General features: G+C 40.8%; 1 protein-coding gene across 3 annotated transcripts; it reads right to left on the bottom strand.

Annotated features, from left to right (window-relative positions):
• Positions 1–70: 70 nt before the first annotated feature.
• Positions 71–17,621, bottom strand: flvcr2a (FLVCR choline and putative heme transporter 2a). Of its 3 annotated transcripts, XM_080042519.1 has the most exons (11): positions 15,305–17,621; positions 11,160–11,301; positions 9,348–9,488; positions 8,510–8,577; positions 8,117–8,220; positions 6,056–6,166; positions 4,908–5,013; positions 4,703–4,814; positions 3,876–3,940; positions 2,696–2,807; positions 71–1,800 (listed from the first exon to the last, which is right to left on the bottom strand). In XM_080042519.1, exons 1-10 carry the CDS (start codon positions 15,923–15,925, stop codon positions 2,721–2,723), a joined length of 1,557 nt encoding a protein of 518 aa, XP_079898645.1. In that variant the 5' UTR covers positions 15,926–17,621; the 3' UTR covers positions 71–1,800; positions 2,696–2,720. The 3 variants fall into 3 exon arrangements, 2 of the variants coding, with proteins under 2 accessions (XP_079898645.1, XP_079898644.1); XM_080042518.1 differs by having other exon boundaries at positions 71–3,940; XR_013845228.1 differs by lacking the exons at positions 71–1,800; positions 2,696–2,807; positions 3,876–3,940 and having other exon boundaries at positions 11,132–11,301.
• Positions 17,622–20,507: the final 2,886 nt, after the last annotated feature.

Here is a 20,507-nt window from a genome sequence, read left to right as displayed (position 1 = left end):
ATATGCAGGGTATTTATACTACTACTACATACATACATTATAGACATTTAAATAATATATAGGCCGAGATGTTTTCAACATTTTCTGATACCATTTCTGTATTTTTAGCTCTGGAATCTCTGAAGGACTAAAAAAAAAAAAATGTGAGCACATTTTGCTATGTGAGGTTTATTTTTAAATTGGAAAGCTTAGGAAAATAGATTCTAATTCACTCCTTATATCCAGCAATACATTGAATGACAATTTTTCTTCAGGTTGTCCTTAAATCAGTAGAATAACAAACTTCACTGAGACTTCCGATTCGTGTTTTGAAATATATATTTTTTCTCATTAATTTAGTGTCATGTGAAACACTGAAATATTTATCTATTATAGAACAATTTGAACTACTACATTAGGAATAAATGTATATAATGCAATATTTGAAAATAAAACTCTAGGGGTGTAAAAACCTTTTAACAGCACTGTAAAATGTCCTAAAATGCCACTGAAAAAATAACTAGCACCTCTCTTGATCAGAAAACAATCATCATAAAAATAGGAAAATCTCCAGACAAACTAGCAACCACACATCAAGTCAAACATGTTAATGACAAACTGTACAAACACTGGCTTCTTCAGCAACCAATTTACAAACATACATAAAAACATTTCTTTGTGCTAAAAGACGACTTCAGCAGATCAATTTGCTTCCTTCCATTGTGTATTATGACATCCAGTTATTTATCAAGTATTGTGGGAATCACTTACAGTAAAACAAGGACACGACTCTGCTTCCAACGTGTGCTCTGATGCACAGCATCAATCCTTTTTCTAATCAGCAGTATTCAGAAGTAAAACTTCTATATGATCCTGAGTGGCAGGTGTAGGTGATGTGCTAACCTGGCTCAAATGACAGGGAAACACTTCACTGTCCTAGGGGGCAAAACCCCTTTTTTTTAAAAACAGACATAGAGCGTTGTAAAAGGTTGTTCACCAGAAATGATATCCAGGACCTTCCACGATCACAACCTGGGTGGACAACCTTGTCAACAAGCTGCTGGAAAGCTACAGCGGGCCGACATAGAGCAAATCAGAACCACTGTTTAAGCGAATGGGGGTGGGCTAATAGGGAATTTTTTAAACTTATATACTTGGCATGTCATTTTTGGTGAACAACCTTTTACAACGCTCCATGTCCATAAAATCACTTTGCCCCCTGGGTATATTCTGCATTTTAAAATACATAGTCTATAAACAGAACACTTGATTGAAAAAAACTGAGTAAAGTTAAGCACAACATTGGTCCCATATTAGGAAAATACATAAATATCGCTCATCAGATGCATAGATCGCTACATTAACACTGATCAGAAGGGAACGGTAGAAGCTAAGAAAACAATTCAATTACAGAGTGCACTAAAGTGGGACTGCATTGCACTGACAGGAATGGGATACAATAGATTTAACTGAAGATGTTTTTTGTCCATTGATGTGAGAAAAAAACGTTGAGGTTCACAGTGTGTTCCTCCTGTGCATGATTGACTCTAGCTTTGTTTTTTGGGGGTACAAGCTCAGTTGCACTTTGGCTGTTAGTGTGATCCTCTAGTGTTGAGGCCGGAGCGTGGCGTCCACACAGAACATCATGTTGTACTTTACATTAAATTGCACTCCCATCGTAAGGCCTCACAGAGGGGGCTCAGTATGATTCTGCCTCAGTGTGTTTATGCACTTTGACCTGAGCATCTTCCCTCCTTATAACTTTTCCTGTTTCAGGACTTCAGGTGGTGAGACACTTCCGTCTACATCAGCTGTTGCTTCCTGTGAAAGACAGAAAAACAATCAGGCATTGTCCAACAAAGGTTTTTTTTTAAGTCACAAAATGCAGAAAAACAAGAGAACAATGAGAAAATGATTCTGTACGTTACTTCAGCATTTCACAAGTTAAAAAAGTCTCATTCACCTCTTGCATCAAATCAATATAATCCACAAATGGTGTGCTCATCAGAACCTCTTAGTTAGTGCTGACAGTTAATCACAAATAATCACTTTGAATTTTAGAAGGTTTGATTTGATTAAAGCAAAGGAACAAAAAAATTAACTCTTTGAAAACCCTTTTTTTTCTTGAATACCATTTATGGAGGTTTAAGGTCGAGTCAGCAATTCTGGAGAACACTTGTTGTCAATATCACTTTTTGTCCAAATCATCTCTTCCGTTTGGGTATGTAAACAAAGGGGGCCCATCGTAGAGAGCAACATCCCAGTTTACAGAGCATAGGCTGTGTATTAACACTGGATTTTTTTTCTGCACATACATAGCACGGACAGGTGCCAGATCGAGAGGAGATATTCACTGATTTTGACAAAAAGTGATATTGACAACAAGCATTCTCCAGAATTGCTGGCTCCACCTTCAAATCTCAGGATGCACAGTAGGGGGACTGCTTTAATATAAAAGTTGATTGTGAAGCAGTGTAAGTACTAACTGCAGTTATAATCTCAAGTATTTTTTTTTCAATTGAATTATTAATGTTTTTGGGAGGAATTTATTCAAATTTAGTTCATTCAATTTAAACACAGAGTGGTTTGGCACAACTTTGGACAGTGGCAACAGATTCAGTGGAATGTTAAAACCTGAGATAAAGTTTGTCATTATGCTACTCTTGTGTAAACGTGTTGGGTAGTATGACTGCTCCGGAGAGTGTGTGCCCAGTACCTTGGCCAGGTGTGTGTTTTGGTTTTTAGTGAGGTTGTTGTATGTGAAGACTGCCGTTGCTTCTGTACTCCGTGGCCCCGTAGTCCTGCACTGGCGACATGGAGCCTGTAGGCTGGAATGATAGCAGGGCCCAGAGGGGTCACCACCTCATCCCTCCACACCACACCACAACACCACCACCACCACCAGACTGGCCCCAAGCAAACCCTGCACACCCAACTGATACTACCTAGCGCTCTAACAGCCTTCAGTGAGGAGAGTATGGTGCACAGTTCAAAGTCTTTTTGCAGTTAAACAAGCACAATATGATGTTATTTTAATAACAATGTAAATGGCCTATTTGTTTTGCCATATACAGATATGGATATATCTTACATTAATGCAATTTTCTAACCTTCCTTCTCGTTCCCTTTCTAACTTTTTAGCCTCATTCATAAAAGTGGTGGTGGTCTATTCAATATATCTCATTTAAATTCTGTTAATAAGCAGGATACCTGGAGATTTTAAATTCAGCTGCATTTGTTTTGTTAGAATTGGAGTATTATGGACAGAGCAAAGGATGAGTTGGACAGAAAAGAAAAACAAGCCTGAACGCAGCAGAAGTTGTTATTGTTCAAAATGGCATTCGTTGTTAGAAATTCAGGGAGGTGATTATATGAGCAGCTGGAGGCCACTGAGTTTTGTTTTCTGCTTCACTACATTATAATGTTTGGAATGTTTTATACAAAAAAGCACCATTTGTTTGTGTTATTGTATATCATATGATTTTTGTTCATAAAGTATATTGTGGCGTGTTACTATGACATTATCACAGTGATTTTACGACACCGAATATTTCTGATCACTGACCTTCTCTACAGCTCTCAACTGCACCCATATAAAAAGTGTAAGAAAGTTCATACAGAGTTAGGTTTGTATAGCAGAAGATGGTTAACATGCGGTTAGAGCAGGCTGGAGAGCTGACAGACGACATGGGAGTAGAGGATGTTTTCGGTGAGTTTGGACAGAAAGCAATGCAGACCCTGTGTTCCTCGGTATGCATGTCTGCGGCACTACGCCACAGTGTGAGGACAGTGCATTCAGCCCAGAGTCAGGGGCGGCATTTAACCAAACCTTTCTCCACAGAGATGTCAAGATCCCACCTCTGACTTTTTCTAAGCACACACACAGATGTACTTACACTCACTGCCCGCGTCTCGGCCAGTTGGTTAGCATTCTGTCGCCTGAGGTCAGACTTGATCAATGCTGTGATAAACATAGAGGAGACATAAAAGTTAAACTTTTTCAAACTTTTGTTGGTCTTACAATTAGAGCTGCGCACTGTATTATGTTGGCACGAAAAATAGCAAAGTGTGTATCGTGTTTTCTGAGGGTGACTCACTTCCGGAGTTTAATGTATTTTAGGTTGAAATAAAAATTCTGAATTCAAAGCAGCATTAGAAAGCATGCTGTGTTAAATTGTGGAAGCCAAAGTTCTGTTACAATATCAGGATCTTTAAAAAGTGTTGGGTTCCGCCTTGTACCAAACTTATCAGAGGGGTTTTATGAAACAATTTGATGTATCCGATGTTGTTTTTTAAGAGTTGATTAGTAGGTTTTATGATCGTTAGCATGTGTTATAATGCGTATGGAATTCTAACATGGAAATTAAATAAAAATAACAGCATGTTGTGGGATTAATAAAGTGGTGTATGCTATGGAGCAGTAATGAAAAAGATTAAGTCTTTAATCTGAATTAGTTTTTTAATTAAAAGGGATTCCTCATTTCAGTCACTAGGGGGCAGCCTTGCCCTGTGAAATACTCCACTGTGCATGTGTAACAAAAGGCTTGTAAATACAATACAATAATAGTCATGCCATCGCTCTAAAATACACAGTGAGATAAAGTTCCCTTTAATTTCACTTGCATGAAGTTCACACTTGAGTTCCTTGTTTACTGAAAATGTGTGTTGTCTTGTTAAGGGGAAGTTCTTAGCAGAGAAAGCAGAGGAAGAGGTTGATACCTACCAGTCATTCCTGTTCCTATTAGCAGAAAGATACATAGAAAAATGTTTCCCGCAAAAGTGCCCCATCTGTCTATAATCTTCCCCTGGGAGATGGTGAAAATAATTCCAAAGATCTGAAATGATATTGAACAAAAAATAAATATGTTGTATGTTAATGGTACATTTTTGGTTGTCTTTGCATTTTGAGTCATGCTAACTTTACTGACCTGGGCCGAACAGTTAAGCAGTCCAGATGAGGTCCCCTCTGATTCTGGATAGGTGAGCTCTACTGCAAACTCAAAGCCCAGAGGTAAATATCCTGTCATGAAGAACCTGTAGACAGAGACAGACAGACAGACAGACAGACAAGACAGACAGACAGACAGACAGACAGACAGACAGACAGACAGACAGACAGACAGACAGACAGACAGACAGACAGACAGACAGGCAGGCAGGCAGGCAGACAGACAGACAGACAGACAGACAGACAGACAGACAGACAGACAAACAGGCAGACAGACAGGCACTGAAGGTCAAATAAACAGTGTACAGTATAGTTGTCATTCCAACAGAAAAAAACAGCCCTGAAAAAGTAGGGCAATTGCTGTTCGGGCTTCAGGAATGAAAACAAGACAAAGAAATTGCTATGGGTGTAATCAGCTTATTGGGATATTGAGGAGTGTTAATTTTGCTTGGACAAAGCAGCAATAATGCCACACACACACAGAAATGCAATGAACTGAGCACAGCATCACAACAATGTTGAACGGCATTATTAGCAAAACTTTTTAAAAAAGACCTGTGGACATCAAATGTAACAGATGTGGTTCATCATAACCTCAGGGTTAAAGATAGTCTAAAGAAGGTGTCAGAAGACATCTTCACAACAAACCTCTTTAGCCACCATTGTTAAAGGCAGTGTAGTGACGTTGCTCAAATGTTCCTGGTTCCAATAAACATCACTGGTGACTGACAGCAGACTAGAATCTCACAATGCTTGAGTCAATGAGGTGTCAAAAAAACGTCATCTCCAGAAGGTTGTTGAATTTGCAAAAGGTCTTGTGGGTGTATTTGGTAACAATATACTTAAAACAAACAAAAGAGCAGGATGTGGGCTTAGCCATTGAAGAAAAACTTTTGCTGTGTAATCAGCCACACTGCCCCTCTCCATTATATGCACACAGGCACTCAAGACCTGTAGAGGTCACCAAAAACATCCATAGCACACAAATAATATTTAACAAAATATGGCTCCTACATGCAGTCTAAACAAACTCACAAAATAAAAGCCAATTTCAAGTTTCGACCAGGTTTTGAGAAGAATATTTCGGATCATAAAACGAAATGACAAAATGTATTTGAAGGTACCTACCCTAAAAGTCCAGATGTGACAAACACCACCCACAGGTGACCCAGGTTGAGGGTGAAGGCGTAGACCAGCATCCCAATAAGAGAGAGGAGATACACGGCCAGGGTGGTTTGTCTGAGGAGAAAAGGAGACAAATATTAATCATATAGTTCAAAATAGTGCTGTAATAATACCATCAACCATCAGATGCAGACTATTGTAACTCTAATGTCTCCAAATAATCGTATAAATCCAATGTAATCTGATTTGACTCGTACATTAAGGTTTAAAAATGTGAATCTCGTCGGCAAACAACCAAGAACAAAGAAACCCTCCAAAATAATTTAACAGAATGTTTCGTGTATACACGTGTAGATATACCTAGGGGGGAAGGATTTTACTGATATTCCCATCTATCCCTGATACTCTATTCCCTGACACTCACCAGTTTATATCATTATAAGTATGTTTATAATAATTGCATCTTTATTTATTTTTTTTGTGTCAGATCAGGCATCTTTTTCCAGACTGACATCTCACTTGAGACTCAAAACACGTCCCTCAGCATTAACAGTTCTCTTGAGTTACTAGAGTTCCCCCTTGTCATAACACAGGGCCATCTGCTCAAACAGGCTTACACTATCGAAACTGTCTCTCGTACAACCACGCGTGAAATACTGCTGCAAAACATCTTTTGTTAATATAACATCGTGCTCTGACTCTTTATTATGGGACAATAGGAGTGTGAGGGTCAACAACATAAATCTGGGCTCGACTGCTTTGACAGCAAAGCATCCTAATGGAATGTAAGGAATCTGAGCAGCGAGGATTTTTCGCAGTCATAATAGTCTGCACGCCAGATCACTGAAGGCACTGTCCCAAACATCTTACATTCAGAAAGCTGCTAAAGATAAGGGGTTACTTTTGTGGAAGAAAAATATTTGTGTGCTTGATCGAGACAAAGAATACAGCATCGTAATCCGATTGAGTTATAAGTATTTACCATGTTTAATGTAGTGGCTCGAGGCTTGAGATGCTTGTTGGTTCAGATCAGCAGAGAGGGACATCAGATATAAAACTCAGTTCCGCTGGAGTCTCATTCATGCCCACTTTAGACAAAATCTTCAACTGACTTGGATACCTCCCTGTGGATGGATGATGTTGAAGACATCCATGCAAGGAAAGAGACCATGTAGGGAGCATTTTCCTTTAAAAAAGGCCATGGTGAGTTTCGTGCACCACTTGTTAGCACAAAGCTAAATAGGACACGTTTCTGACGTGTTAGAACTATGGCTCTATAGTGGGCAATGTTGCTGTGACGGTCCAACACTTTGGTCCAAACTGAAATATCTCAACTAATATAAGATGGATTGCCATGACATTTTGCTATTACCAGAGGAGAAATTCAAAAATGTTTTAACATTTGTGGTTTTGAACTATTGGATAGATCGACAGGAAATTTGGTTTAGATCACCATTCCCCCCGTCAAGATCAAAGGTCAAGGTTTTAATTTGCCCAGTGTGTTGCTTTACTACTAAAAAACAGCTTAACCAACAAAATGACCATTAGCCATAGCTGTACGTTGTGTTTAGCGCTAAATAGCAAATGTTAGCGTACTACCAAGCTAAACTAAGATGGTGTAATAAGTAAACATTACACTTGCTAAAAGTTAGCATGTTAGCGTCGTTATTTTGAGCATCGTGCAGACATTAGCATTGAGCCCAAAGTTCCACTTTACAAAAGAGGATGCGGCGGACTCTTATCTTTGGTTGAATGAACATTGTCTACAAGTCATCAATGATTTCCCAAATGAACCTTTAAGAACCTTGTAGACTTCTCTGATATAAGGAAATATAAATTGCCTTATTTGAAAGCCTTTTAGTGTGTGAGAAACAGCTGTGATTCAAGCAACTTACTTGTCTGAAGACACTGTCCATAGCAGCGTGATTAGAAGGAACATTTGTCCTGATTTCAGTGGATGGAAGAAAAACTGCTAGGAGAGTTTTGGTTTCCTCCCAATGCATGGAAGCATTACTTAAGCTCACCAGATCAACAGAACATTTGTATTTTATATAAATGTCTTACTTGTAGGTTTTGGTCTTGTCCAGCCAAATGCCACATAGAAGGGACCCCACCATGCCAGCAACGACAATGGTCAGACCAATTCTCCCAGCATTCACCTCTTCGCCCTGAGAGGGAGAACAATGACCTTTTGGTATTACAAGCCGTAGAAGACAAGTCACACCTGTGAGATTCTGCATGCTACAGTTATATTGCCCTGGAAGCTCTGAGCAATAACAATCTGGAGTCCCAGACCACAGTTATCTTACGCTGTCAGGGTCGCCTCCAGGGCAGTTTTATAGTTAACTGTTTTAAAAGACAGAATGTAGGAGGGGGTAAGAAACTCAGGAAATAGAAAGAAACACAGAAAGTGAAATAACAGCCAATCTGGTCTAGAGGAGACGTACTGGGACTTACAGGATAATGCTCGATTATCATTCGATTCAACAGTGTGGAAACAGCGTAGAAGCAGCCGACATTCAGCCCTGCAGACAACAAACAGATAATTATTTATTCCGAGAAGATTCATGGGGAAAGAAGAGGGTCCAAGTAGGACTCAAAATTTTGCTGAAAGCATTTAAGTTTCTGCTGGAGCCCAGAGTCAACCAGAACCTCTTGGTGTTCAAATCTCTCTCTAGACACATACTGACCTTAACAGCCTATTGTTCAGACATGTTAAGGGTACACATTTACAGACCCAACAAAATGTTTGTGTTCTTCACACAGTCAATCATTAACTTTGCCGTCATTAAATAGCGAGCAAAAAAAATGTGAAACTCAAAAGACCTTTACATCAATGCAACATGTGTGCAGTTTGCTGGAAGTCAATGTGGTATGATGACACATTCTCATATCTGCTAAACCAGCTGATAAAGACAGGGAGAATCCACAAATGTCACTGTGGCAGCTCCAACCGTTGCCTTCTATTTTGAAACTTTTTACATCTTTGTTACCTTTAACCTCAAAATTGCAAAAATATCCACCCAGCCTGGAAAGGCGATAAAAGTAAGATATTGTTGTGTGGGGATGCACTGCATGTCACAATGATTTAATCAGTAAACAAGTATGACACAGGTGCACGTGAAGACCCATATCTGACTCAGACTTCCTGCTCTTTATAATATCATGTTATGTGACATCATGTTATGAACCTACTGCATGCTAAAATGAATATTTATTTGGAGCGTTACAATTAAGTGGATTTATGTAAGGAACTCAGATTTAGGAAAATAAATAAATAATGAAAGGGACCCACCATAGCTGACCACCAGGAGCATGAAGGGCTTGTTGCGCAGTAGCCTCAAAATAGAAGCCGTATATGAGTACTCGTTGGAGGGGATGTTTCTGGCCTGAGCCTGGGCCTGGGTGGGAGGGATCTCTGGTTTCTCCTGAAACACTGAGGGAAGAAAAAAAACACAATATTGCCCAAGTGTTTGTGCACAACAGCAAACAGCCAGGGAGGGACATCCTCCAAAGATAAGATAATCTATCCTAGAATTTGCACTAACTCAGGTGATGTGTTTTTTTCCCCGGCCAGCTGACAAACACATCTGTTGTCAATAAGGAAACAGGATAAATCCATTAAACAAATACTTCATCACTCAGTATCAGCATTTTCATTTGAAAGATTGTATTGGCTTTAGTCTGTGGAAGAAGTTTTTTGTTGAAGAAAACTTCACTATAGTCCAAAATGAAAACAAATCTTTACTTAGTTTCAAAAGACAATACAGATGATTATGGTCAGCATTCATGCATGGAGAGAAGACCAGAGCATCCTACTCAGAGCAATGCCAGGGTCTTGACTGAGTTGTATACACAAAATGAGCTGCTTTATACAGAATGGTTGACATGTTCAGATAGTTAAAATAACAATGGAACAATCAAGTTTGGTTCTTGATGACATCAATGCTAATCTGAATCTGGGAGCTTGCAGGATTGCTCACACCTAGGGTGTCAGTCCAATGTGTAAACATGTCCTCATTTTATTCTGCTGTTTGCTACACAATTCAACTCAAGGCCTTTGCATATCAGTACAACCAGGTGTTTTCATGTCTGCTGCCAAATGCCAGAATATTCTCAGGACTGCATGGGAAAAATATATAAACCAACCCTGTTAACACTCTTATTTGTGCACAGACTTTGGTGACATTACAAAACGTCCTGCATAGCTACAACCACGTTGAACCTGCACACAGGTGTAATCAGTTGCAGCAATTGAAAACACTGGTGTGGGCAAGCTGAGCCTTTAAAAGCATCAGAAACTGAGAGCTCCTCAGAAAGAAAGCTACAAAGCCTTTTCTGACTCATCGTCTTATTTCTGTCAACCAAAAATGATCTGCCCCTATACCAGATACCATCTTAAAGAGTAGAAATACGACCTGTGGTCAAGCTTTATCATGTTTCTCTGACAGTCAGTGTGTTTAAGTCCATTGTGAGGGGCAAATGGGGACTTGATAGGTCTAAGAGGGAGGATGATTTCATAAAACACTTCCAGGACTCCCAGAGTCCCTTGCCTGTATTTCACATGGTGTCCAAACACATCTCATCAAAAGGTGGACAATTACAGCAATTACTGCAGCTGATCTTCCAGTGAACTGCGACGCTGATGAGTTTTCTGTAGAAAGCACATCTCACGGAAACTCTGCTTTTCACTCAGCAGTGCTGCCTGAAGAGCCCAGCAAACCAGATAAGAGGCTCCAATGTATAAATAAATGTTACTGTTAAAAAACAATGAACCCCAATGTTGAAAAACTTTATAGAGAATCAACCTCTAAAGATCAATCTAAAAAGATCAGTACAATGCCTGTAATTAAGGTCAAATCATATTGGCATTACTGTGATGTACACAATGGGTATAGGTGAGGTGAGGTGAGGTAGCCGCTTTGTCAAAGTCCCCACTTCTGGAAAGCACTCACTGTCCAGATTAGTCTTGTATTTATATATTTTCACATTCATGACAGTGGGAGTTACATGACATTGAAAGGGACTTGCATTGGGCTTTCATTGCGTGAGTGAGTAAAGAGCCCTGACAGCTCTTACCCACTCTGGATGAGAATATCCGTCTCACCAATGATCACGAGGACGAAGATGAGGGTGGCCACTCCTGCGCTGATGTAGAACATGATTCTGATGTGGTGTGCCAGCTCATCCATATCGTCCACATTAGGCACGAGGATGGGTGGGAGCAGGAACCCAATGGCAATACCCAACTGTAGACGGAAGGAACAACATAACAAATACATGTTAAAGGAATAATCTGACATTTTGGGAAATACGCTTAATTTCGCTTCCCTTTCTAGTCATCATCTACATCTTTAGGGTAATATGAATCTACAGGGGAATGTTAGCTTAGTTTTCCAAATGTGGACACCACTAGAGGTGACCATTTCCTCAGCTTCCTACCACCTCAATAACATTACAAATGGTCAAGGTCTTTCCACTATTGGGGAAAGGTGAGGGAAGGAAAAGGGCAGAAGGTGACAAGACATGTTCCTTAAGGAGGGACAAACCTGTGGCTTGCAATCACATAAAAACATCATCTGGGAATGTTACAACAACCAACTTTATTGATTTTACGTATCAAAACAAGTACTTTAACAATCATTAACTTACCTCGTGTTTAAGACATTCACAGGAGCCTAATAAAAGATCCCTACAGCACAGTAGCTGGAGAGCAATATCAGTTTAATCATTATCATCTATCCAAAGCAAAGACAAGACACTGTATCCCCTTTTCTTGGGCTTTTCGAATAAGTGGAGCATATCTTGATAAATTCTCAGCGCATTCTTAAATTGGTGCAAATCAAGGATGGCCTCTCTAGGTGTTACGTTTGACACAATCTGTAGATTTGTTTGATCTGCAAAGCATTGCAGCCCTTAATGAGCGTCCTACCTATATTTGGCTATGAACTATTTCCAAATGGCTAAAAGGGACATGTTAACTGCTTGGCCCTTAAAACTGGGAAGTATGAGGTTAAGGGATGGGAGCCAAAGAGATGGAGTCGTGTAGAGCAAGTAAACATCAGCAACAAAGTCTCCTTTTATCCTATGCGGTGGGGAGCGGGGACTAAGGCATCAAACAAGAAAATGCCTGACAAAGACCGGGAAGCAGTGTCTGGTCTATTGCAGGTGAGAGGAAACACACTTCAATAGAAGGAAACAATAGTAAAGCTTCAAGGTTTAAAGTTCATCAGAGAGTTCACACGTCTTTCGATGGAAAGTGTTTGACGTACTAGGTTAAAGATCACAAGGCACGCATATCTCGCCTTCTATCAGTATACATTCACTGTTTACATGTAGTATAATTTGGAGATCAAAACTGAATCAACATGGAGGGGGGCGCCCTTAGCTCAGTTGGTAGGGCGTCCCCCCCATGGGCCTCGGCCAGCAGCGGACCCGGTTTCGATTCCAGCCCGCGGTCGTTCTCTGCATGTCACTCCCCTCTCTGCCCCATTTCAACTCTGTCTCTACACTATCAATAAAGCATAAAAATGCCAAAAAATACCTTAAAAAAAAACATGGAGTCACTATGCAGCTATGTAACAACACTGTGTCGTTTTTCTAAAGGCGAACCTCAAGCTTTAGACGACCACGCAAGCGTAACACATTTTCAAATTTTTTTTTTCAGTGTGAGATGGAAGGATAAATAAGCACACACATACCCTCTCCAGCATCCCTCACTATCTCCTCCCCCCCCCCCCCCCCCCCCCCAGACACAGGGTTCTCGACGTATTCTCACCATGCAGTTCATTTACCCCTAAGGAACTTGTTCAGAAGCAAACGGTTCACCCACCGTCCCCCCACAATTTCTCCCATGGACATATGGACATACGGAAGAGCAATCCACAAACATAAAGGAAATGTCCTTGAACAATGAGATGATACAAAAAAAAGTAATAAAGCCCCGATGAAAAAAAAAACACATTGGGCATTTTGATAATACCTTAAAAATAAACTGAGTTGTCACTATAGTTCAATCACTATACCACACAGTATGCATGTGAGAAATGTTGAGGTCATTTTAAAAGAACTGAAACTAACAATGTTAGTTTGTATTATGTGCTTGCATCAGCCAGTTATCACGCATCGCTAGTCTGCAATCCTTTTCGCTAGGATCACAAGTACAGAGCCTGAGTCACACGGTCAAGATGGCAGACGCTGACATGACATAACACAAACCTGTTTTTAATCATACTGATATTAGGATACACTGTAAACTGTTAAAGCTAATAGAGCTGTCTTTGTCGCCACCCAGCACACACATACAGTTCACTTAAAGCTATAGTGCGTAATAACAATAACACTGTCGGCACATCTACAAGAGGTAAGCCCTCTGTGATGATTGCGCATGAATTTTGCTGTACATCCAAGTTTTTTCTTAGCAGTAAAATCAACAACTGAAACATTTTCATGGGCGCTTCTAGGGAGTTTTCTGAGCTCCTACGGCAGTGTCGGGGGCGACACCAGTTTGGAAATGCTGCCATACTGAGAAATACAGAGAGAGTTTTTTATGGAGCTGATGGGCTTAATCAACTTTTTGTCAACTCGTTTGGAGATGGCTTGAATGTAACTGACATTCATATATACACTCAACAAAAATATAAACGCCACACTTTTGTTTTTGCTCCCATTTTTCATGAGATGGACTTAAAGATCTAAAATTCATTCCAGATACACAAACAATATTACCATTTCTCTCAAACATTGTTCACAAATCTGTCTAAATGTGTGATAGTGAGCACTTCTGCTTTGCTGATTTAATCCATCCCACCTCACAGGTGTGCCACATCAAGATGCTGATCTGACATCATGATTAGTGCACAGGTGTGCCTTAGACTGTCCACAATAAAAGGCCACTCTGAAATGTGCATTTTTTGCTTTATTGGGGGTCTGGGGACTCAGAACCAGTCAGTATCTGGTGTGACCACCATTTGCCTCATGCAGTGCAACACATCTTCTTCGCATAGAGTTTATCAGATTGTCAATTGTGGCCTGTGGAATGTTGGTCCACTCCTCTTCAATGGCTGTGCGAAGTTGCTGGATATTAGTGGGAAGTGGTGCACGCTGTCGCATACGCCGGTCAAGCACATCCCAAACATGCTCAATGGGTGACATGTCCGGTGAGTATGCTGGCCATGCAAGAACTGGGACATTTTCAGCTTCCAAGAATTGTGTACAGATCCTTGCAACATGGGGCCGTGCATTATCTTGCTGAAACGTGAGGTGATGTTCATGGATGTATGGCACAACAATGGGCCTCAGGATCTCATCACGGTATCTCTGTGCATTCAAAATGCCATCAATAAAATGCACCTGTGTTCTTCGTCCATAACAGATGCCTGCCCATACCATAACCCCACCACCACCATGGGCCACTCGATCCACAACATTGACATCAGCAAAGCGCTCACCCACACGACGCCACACGCCATCGAATGTGAGCATTTGCCCACTCAAGTCTGTTACGGCGACGAGCTGGAGTCAGGTCAAGACCCCGATGAGGACGACGAGCATGCAGTTGAGCTTCCCTGAGACGGTTTCTGACAGTTTGTGCAGAAATTGTTTGGTTATGCAAACCAATTGTTTCAGCAGCTGTCTCAGTGGCTGGTCTCAGACGATCTTGGAGGTGAACCTGCTGGATGTGGAGGTCCTGGGCTGGTGTGGTTACACATGGTCTGCGGTTGTGAGGCCGGTTGGATGTACTGCCATATTCTCTGAAACGCCTTTGGAGACGGCTTATGGTGGAGAAATGAACATTCAATGCACGAGCAACAGATCTGGTTGACATTCCTGCTGTCAGCATGCCAATTGCACGCTCCCTCAATGCTTGTGGCATCTGTGGCATTTTGCTGTGAGACAAAACTGCACATTTCAGGGTGGCCTTTTATTGTGGACAGTCTAAGGCACACCTGTGCACTAATCATGATGTCAGATCAGCATCTTGATGTGGCACACCTGTGAGGTGGGATGGATTATCTCAGCAAAGCAGAAGTGCTCACTATCACACATTTAGACAGATTTGTGAACAATGTTTGAGAGAAATGGTAATATTGTGTATCTGGAATGAATTTTAGATCTTTAAGTCCATCGCATGAAAAATGGGATCAAAAACAAAAGTGCACTGTAACTTTAATAGCGTTATGAGAGGTGCTCGACTATATGCACACACTGATAAAGATGCTTTCGAAACCCAACAGGTTAACAGAGACACACCTGGTTTCCCAGAACGCCAATGGCACAGGCGGTGGACACCTCCTGCGGCCCAAACCACAGGGACGCAAGTCTGGACGGGATGCCCAGGATGTGAACGGTGGCCACCGAGCACACAAACTGGCCCAAGAAGGTCATGGCGAACATGGCTGGGTCGGCAGTGCTTGTCTTGATCCAAGCCCCGATGCAGTTGAAGGCCGAGCCCACCACCACCACGTCCCTCATGCCCCGGACGTCCAGAAGCCACATGACGGGTAAGATGAGGGGGACGTAGGCCAGGAAATAGATCATGGAGAGCCAGTCAATGGCCAATGTGTCAACGCCATAGAAGCGCACGAAGATGTCACTGATGATGCCGTACTGCAGCCACATGAAGGCGTTGCTCATCGAATAGGCGCTGAAGACCAAGAGCATGAGCCATCGCCGCTTGTACAGCTTGGTCTCAAACAGTGGGAAGAGCTGGATGGTGTCCAGGTCGCAAGTCTCCAAGCTCTCACTGCTGTCTCCCAGAGGGCGGTGGTATTCCCCCAAACTGGTTCTTCTTTTTGGGGAGAAATCGTTGTCTCTAGCACCGTCAAAGCCTCCAATCCACTCATCATGAGAGTGTTCATCCTGAGGAATCATGTCGCTAGCTGCCACGGAAAAAGCTTCCTCCTTTTCCTTTAGTAGCACTTAACTGCTGGAGGGAAGAGCAAACATTTCGCTTGTGTGTGTGCCTTCTCAACACTGTGGCAGTTTACCTGACCCACCCCTCCCACCAAGCAGGTATTTGCTACTTGCTGATTCACAAAACAAGCGCACCTTTTGTGCCTAAAGTCGAGATGACTGCTTAATTCTACTTCAGATGTAGGTTGATCTGGGGTGCAGTTTAAATATGATAAGCTAGAGCTGGTGAGCCCTGGTCCCAGCCTGACATACACAGGAGTTAGTCATTTGAAAGATGTATTAGTTTCACCACTCCTTTTATACTCTTCCTTTTACGTCACATGTTCATGTCACAGGCAGCAATGGCTAGCACCTGATAGCAGGTGCTGAGCGTGACCTTAAGGTTAGACGGTCCAAGAGAGCCAATTGAATTTTACAGTATTGTTAAGGAAGGCACGAGTCATACATACACATACCAATGGTGCTAAAGTCCACTGAGGGTGATGCTAAACCAAGACTGCAACATCTTCAGAAAACGGACACTTCACTGTCTGGTTATTTTGAAGCATGAAGCTATACGGCCTCAGACGTTAAATGGACGGTTGTGCAAGTACAGAACTTGCAGACCTATGATGCCACTTGTCACTCCATCTCATCAAAGTATGAAAATAAAACTTTAAACATTAACAGTAGATTCTTAAACTGTCATCTCTTGTTTTACTACACTATACAACAAGTTTAACACTTAAACCTCATGCTGTCTCACTGACCTGTTCAAATGTATTCTCTGGATATACAGTACTTCCTGACATCACTGCATAACCAATTTGATAATTAGACTGATGAATTGATTGACTGATTGATTGACAGAACTATTTGCTTTTATTGGTCCAAAACAGAAAAGCCTTATAGCCTACAAATGGGGAATAATAAACTTAGGGATCAAATATACAGTATTCAGTTTGGAAAACAGGACTTTTAATGGGTTTTAGAAGCTGGCACCATTATATGGCACTTTTTCATCGGTCTAAATGAGTAGAAAAGGACTGTTGGAGGATTCTGTGGATTAATAAATCACAATTTTCTCAGCTGCTGTTGTGACTGTGTCTGTATTAGACTGGAAATTTCCTATGGCAGCTGTAGCCTTGTGCCCCTGCCGTCTCCAGTCTCCACCTACACCACCTCTGCCTATAGTGGTGGAGCCAAATCCATGAATGGAAGGAGTGAAATAGGAGGAGAAAAAATGTACCCAAATTTATCCTACGATATTCAAACTGCAAACCCCAGATTAACCTTATTCGCTGATCTCGTTTAAAGGAAATTCCTTTGCACATTAAATCAAACCACGGTAGTAGCAGCTAAGCCGAGAGCGCCTTGTTGGCAGCCAGTTCGCCTTGTTTCCATAACATCGGCGTAGTAAAACCATGGACATATAAAGAAAAAAGTAAGAGTAAGAGTAAGTAAGAGTAAAACGCTTTACCGCAGATAGAGCGATTGTAAAACAAATTCGTGGACCTGTTGCCCAACATGCCAAACTCTTCCGGTGTGTTGATGTGCGTTATGCTGCCTCGCGATTATTACGCTCCCTACAAAACAGAGCCCACACGAGCCGTAAATAGCCTATAGCCTACGAAACCCTACAGCATATTTCCATAGAGAGGAATAAACGATCGAACACGCAGAGACATAAAAAAACGGTCAGTTTAACCATAGCCTACCTGCAGAACGGCAACATTGCTATAGCCTAACACTATTACACTACACAAACCAATCCCACTCTACCATCATACTGTGCACGTTCCCTCCCACTTGGCTGACACCCTCAAAACAAATAACTTGTAAGGAATAGGCTAGGAAATTCTAATAATCATAATACATGTGTAATAATATGTCAGCATGGCATCATTTCAGTGGCAGCCACAGGACCATTGATTTGATGTTATTATTTTGTTTTAATTGTATTTTTAACCTTTATTTAGGCCTATACAAGAAGGCTAACTAAAAAAACTCGTAGGCTATTAGGCCTACATTGTTGAAACTGAAATGGCCTATATGGGTGCCTAAATTTGAAGAAAACTAAATTTGCATGGTTAATCTGCATGGTTAATCTGCAAAGAAGCCTGTTTTTAATCCTCTAAAAGGCTAGCAGGCTATTATAATTGCCTAAACCTAGTAGTTTTTTGTTTTTGTTTTGTTTTATCTAGGAATGACTATCCCACTTTACCAAACAAACTCTCACATAACCTGAACATGCTGCCTGCATAAAATGGGGCATGGTATGTTTAAGGGTGTTTAGCTTATAAAAAATATAAAAGTATTACTAACTAATTTCAAAATAAAATGGATCAGACATGCCGTGGACATGCAAAGGTTTACGATTTAAGAGTGAAAATGTTGCAAAGTAGCCTAGATTTACTACAAAAATGTAAACAACTCCATCTGTTGCTTCACTCCTCTCTCATAAAATCATTGATCAGTCAGGACCCATTTCAGATACAGTCATATGAAATTTGGGAACCCCTCTCAGCCTGCATTATAATTGACTCTGCTTTCACACAAAAAAGATAAAAGTGGTACGTCTTTAATTTACCAGGAACAGCTAAGTACTGGGATGTTTTCCAAACAAAGATTTTTTGAAAAGCAGTATTTAGTTTTATGAAATTAAGTAAAATGTGAAAAACTGGCTGTGCAAAAATATGGGAACCCTTGTGGTCTTGCTGATTTTAATGCATGTAACAACATGTAAAACTGAGGACTTTAAACACAAAATTGGTTGGATTATGTTGTTAAGCCTTGAACCTCATATAACGGTCTGTTTAATCATGATCAAAGGTATTTTAGGTGCCTAAATGCAAGTTCTACTTCTCTTTGACTCTCTGCTGAAGTGAGACAGAATGCGATCATCAAAACAGCTCCCAAAAGATCTTAAAAACAAAGATTATTCATTGTCATGGTTTAGGGGAAGGCTACAAGAAGCTTTCCCAAAGGTTTCAATTGTCAATTTCGACTGTAGGGAACGTTGTCAGGAAATGGAAGGACACAGGCACAGTTGCAGTTAAACCCAGGTCTAGCAGACCAAGAAAAGTACAAGAGCGGCATATGCGGCGGATTGTGAGAATGGTTGCACACAACCCAAAGATCACCTCCAAAGACCTGCAAGAACATCTGGCTGCAGATTGTGTATCTGTACATGGTTCTACAATTCAGTGCAATTTGCACCAAAACATCTGTATGGCCGGGTGATGAGAAGGAAGCCCTTTCTGCGCCCACGCCACAGATACAGTTGCATGGAGTATGCAAAAGCTCATTTAGACAAGCCAGCTTCATATTGGAAGAAAATGCTTTGGACTGATGAGACAAAAATTAAGTTATTTGGTCTTTATTAAAAGCAGATGTTTTGGTGCAAATTGCGCTGAATTGTTGAACGATGTACGGATACACAATCTGCAGCCAGATGTTCTTGCAGGTCTTTGGAGGTGATCTGTGGGTTGTGTGCAACCATTCTCACAATCCTCCACCTATGCCGCTCCTGTTTTTTTCTTGGTCTGCCATGCCTGGGTTTAACTGCCACTATGCCTGTGTCCTTCCATTTCCTGACAACGTTCCCTACAGTCGAAATTGACAATTGAAACCTTTGGGAAAGCTTCTTGTAGCCTTCCCCTAAACCATGACAATGAACAATCTTTGTTTTTCAGCTCTTTTTGGAGCTGTTTTGATGATCCCATTCTGTCTCACTTCAGCAGAGAGTCAAAGAGAAGTGCAACTAGTATTTAGGCACCTAAAATAAATGTTCTCATGATTAAACAGACATTTCTATGAGGTTCAAGGCTTAACAACATAATCCAACCAACTTTGTGTTTAAAGTCATCAGTTTTACATGCTGTTACAGGCATTAAAATCAACAAAACCACAAGGGTTCCTATATTTTTGCACAGCCAGTTTTTCACATTTTATTTTATTTCATACAACCAAATACTGCTTTTCAAAAAATCTTTGTTTGGAAAACATCCCAGTACTTAGCTGTTCCTGGTAAATAAAAAGACATACCACTTTTATATTTTTTTTGTGAAAGCAGAGTCAATTATAATGCCGGCTGAGAGGGGTTCCCAAACTTTTTCATATGACTGTATCTTTGAGTTGTTAGCATTTCCATAAAAAAGACAGATTTGCTTCTATATTTCTCATAGGGTTTCACTTAAATAAAGATTCGGGACGCAATATTTCACACATTGGATATCATAAATTATTAAATAGAAAAGTTGTGAAATCATCTGCCCTTGCCAAACCCCCATAGGCTGGAACCCCTGAACTATGCCCAACTTTTTATAAAATAGTAGCTCAACCAGCTTCAACAAGAAAATGCTACCAATGCATTGGTGCTTCAATAATATGCCAAATTTATTTTTGTTTTATTGTGTCTCTTAAATAATCCATAGTAGCTCTGAGGTTGATTGGCACAGGTTGAGTGATACAAAATCAAAGGGCTGTCTGGCGGCACACTAAAGCTGTTGAAAAAATATCAGTTTAGCGTATACAATCAGACTGGGGCTCGGAAAAGGTC

The sequence above is a fragment of the Ammodytes marinus genome (assembly GCF_949987685.1).
Source record: "Ammodytes marinus genome assembly, chromosome: 15".
Taxonomy (NCBI): domain Eukaryota; kingdom Metazoa; phylum Chordata; class Actinopteri; order Uranoscopiformes; family Ammodytidae; genus Ammodytes; species Ammodytes marinus.
This window is presented reverse-complemented; position numbering and strand designations above follow the sequence as displayed.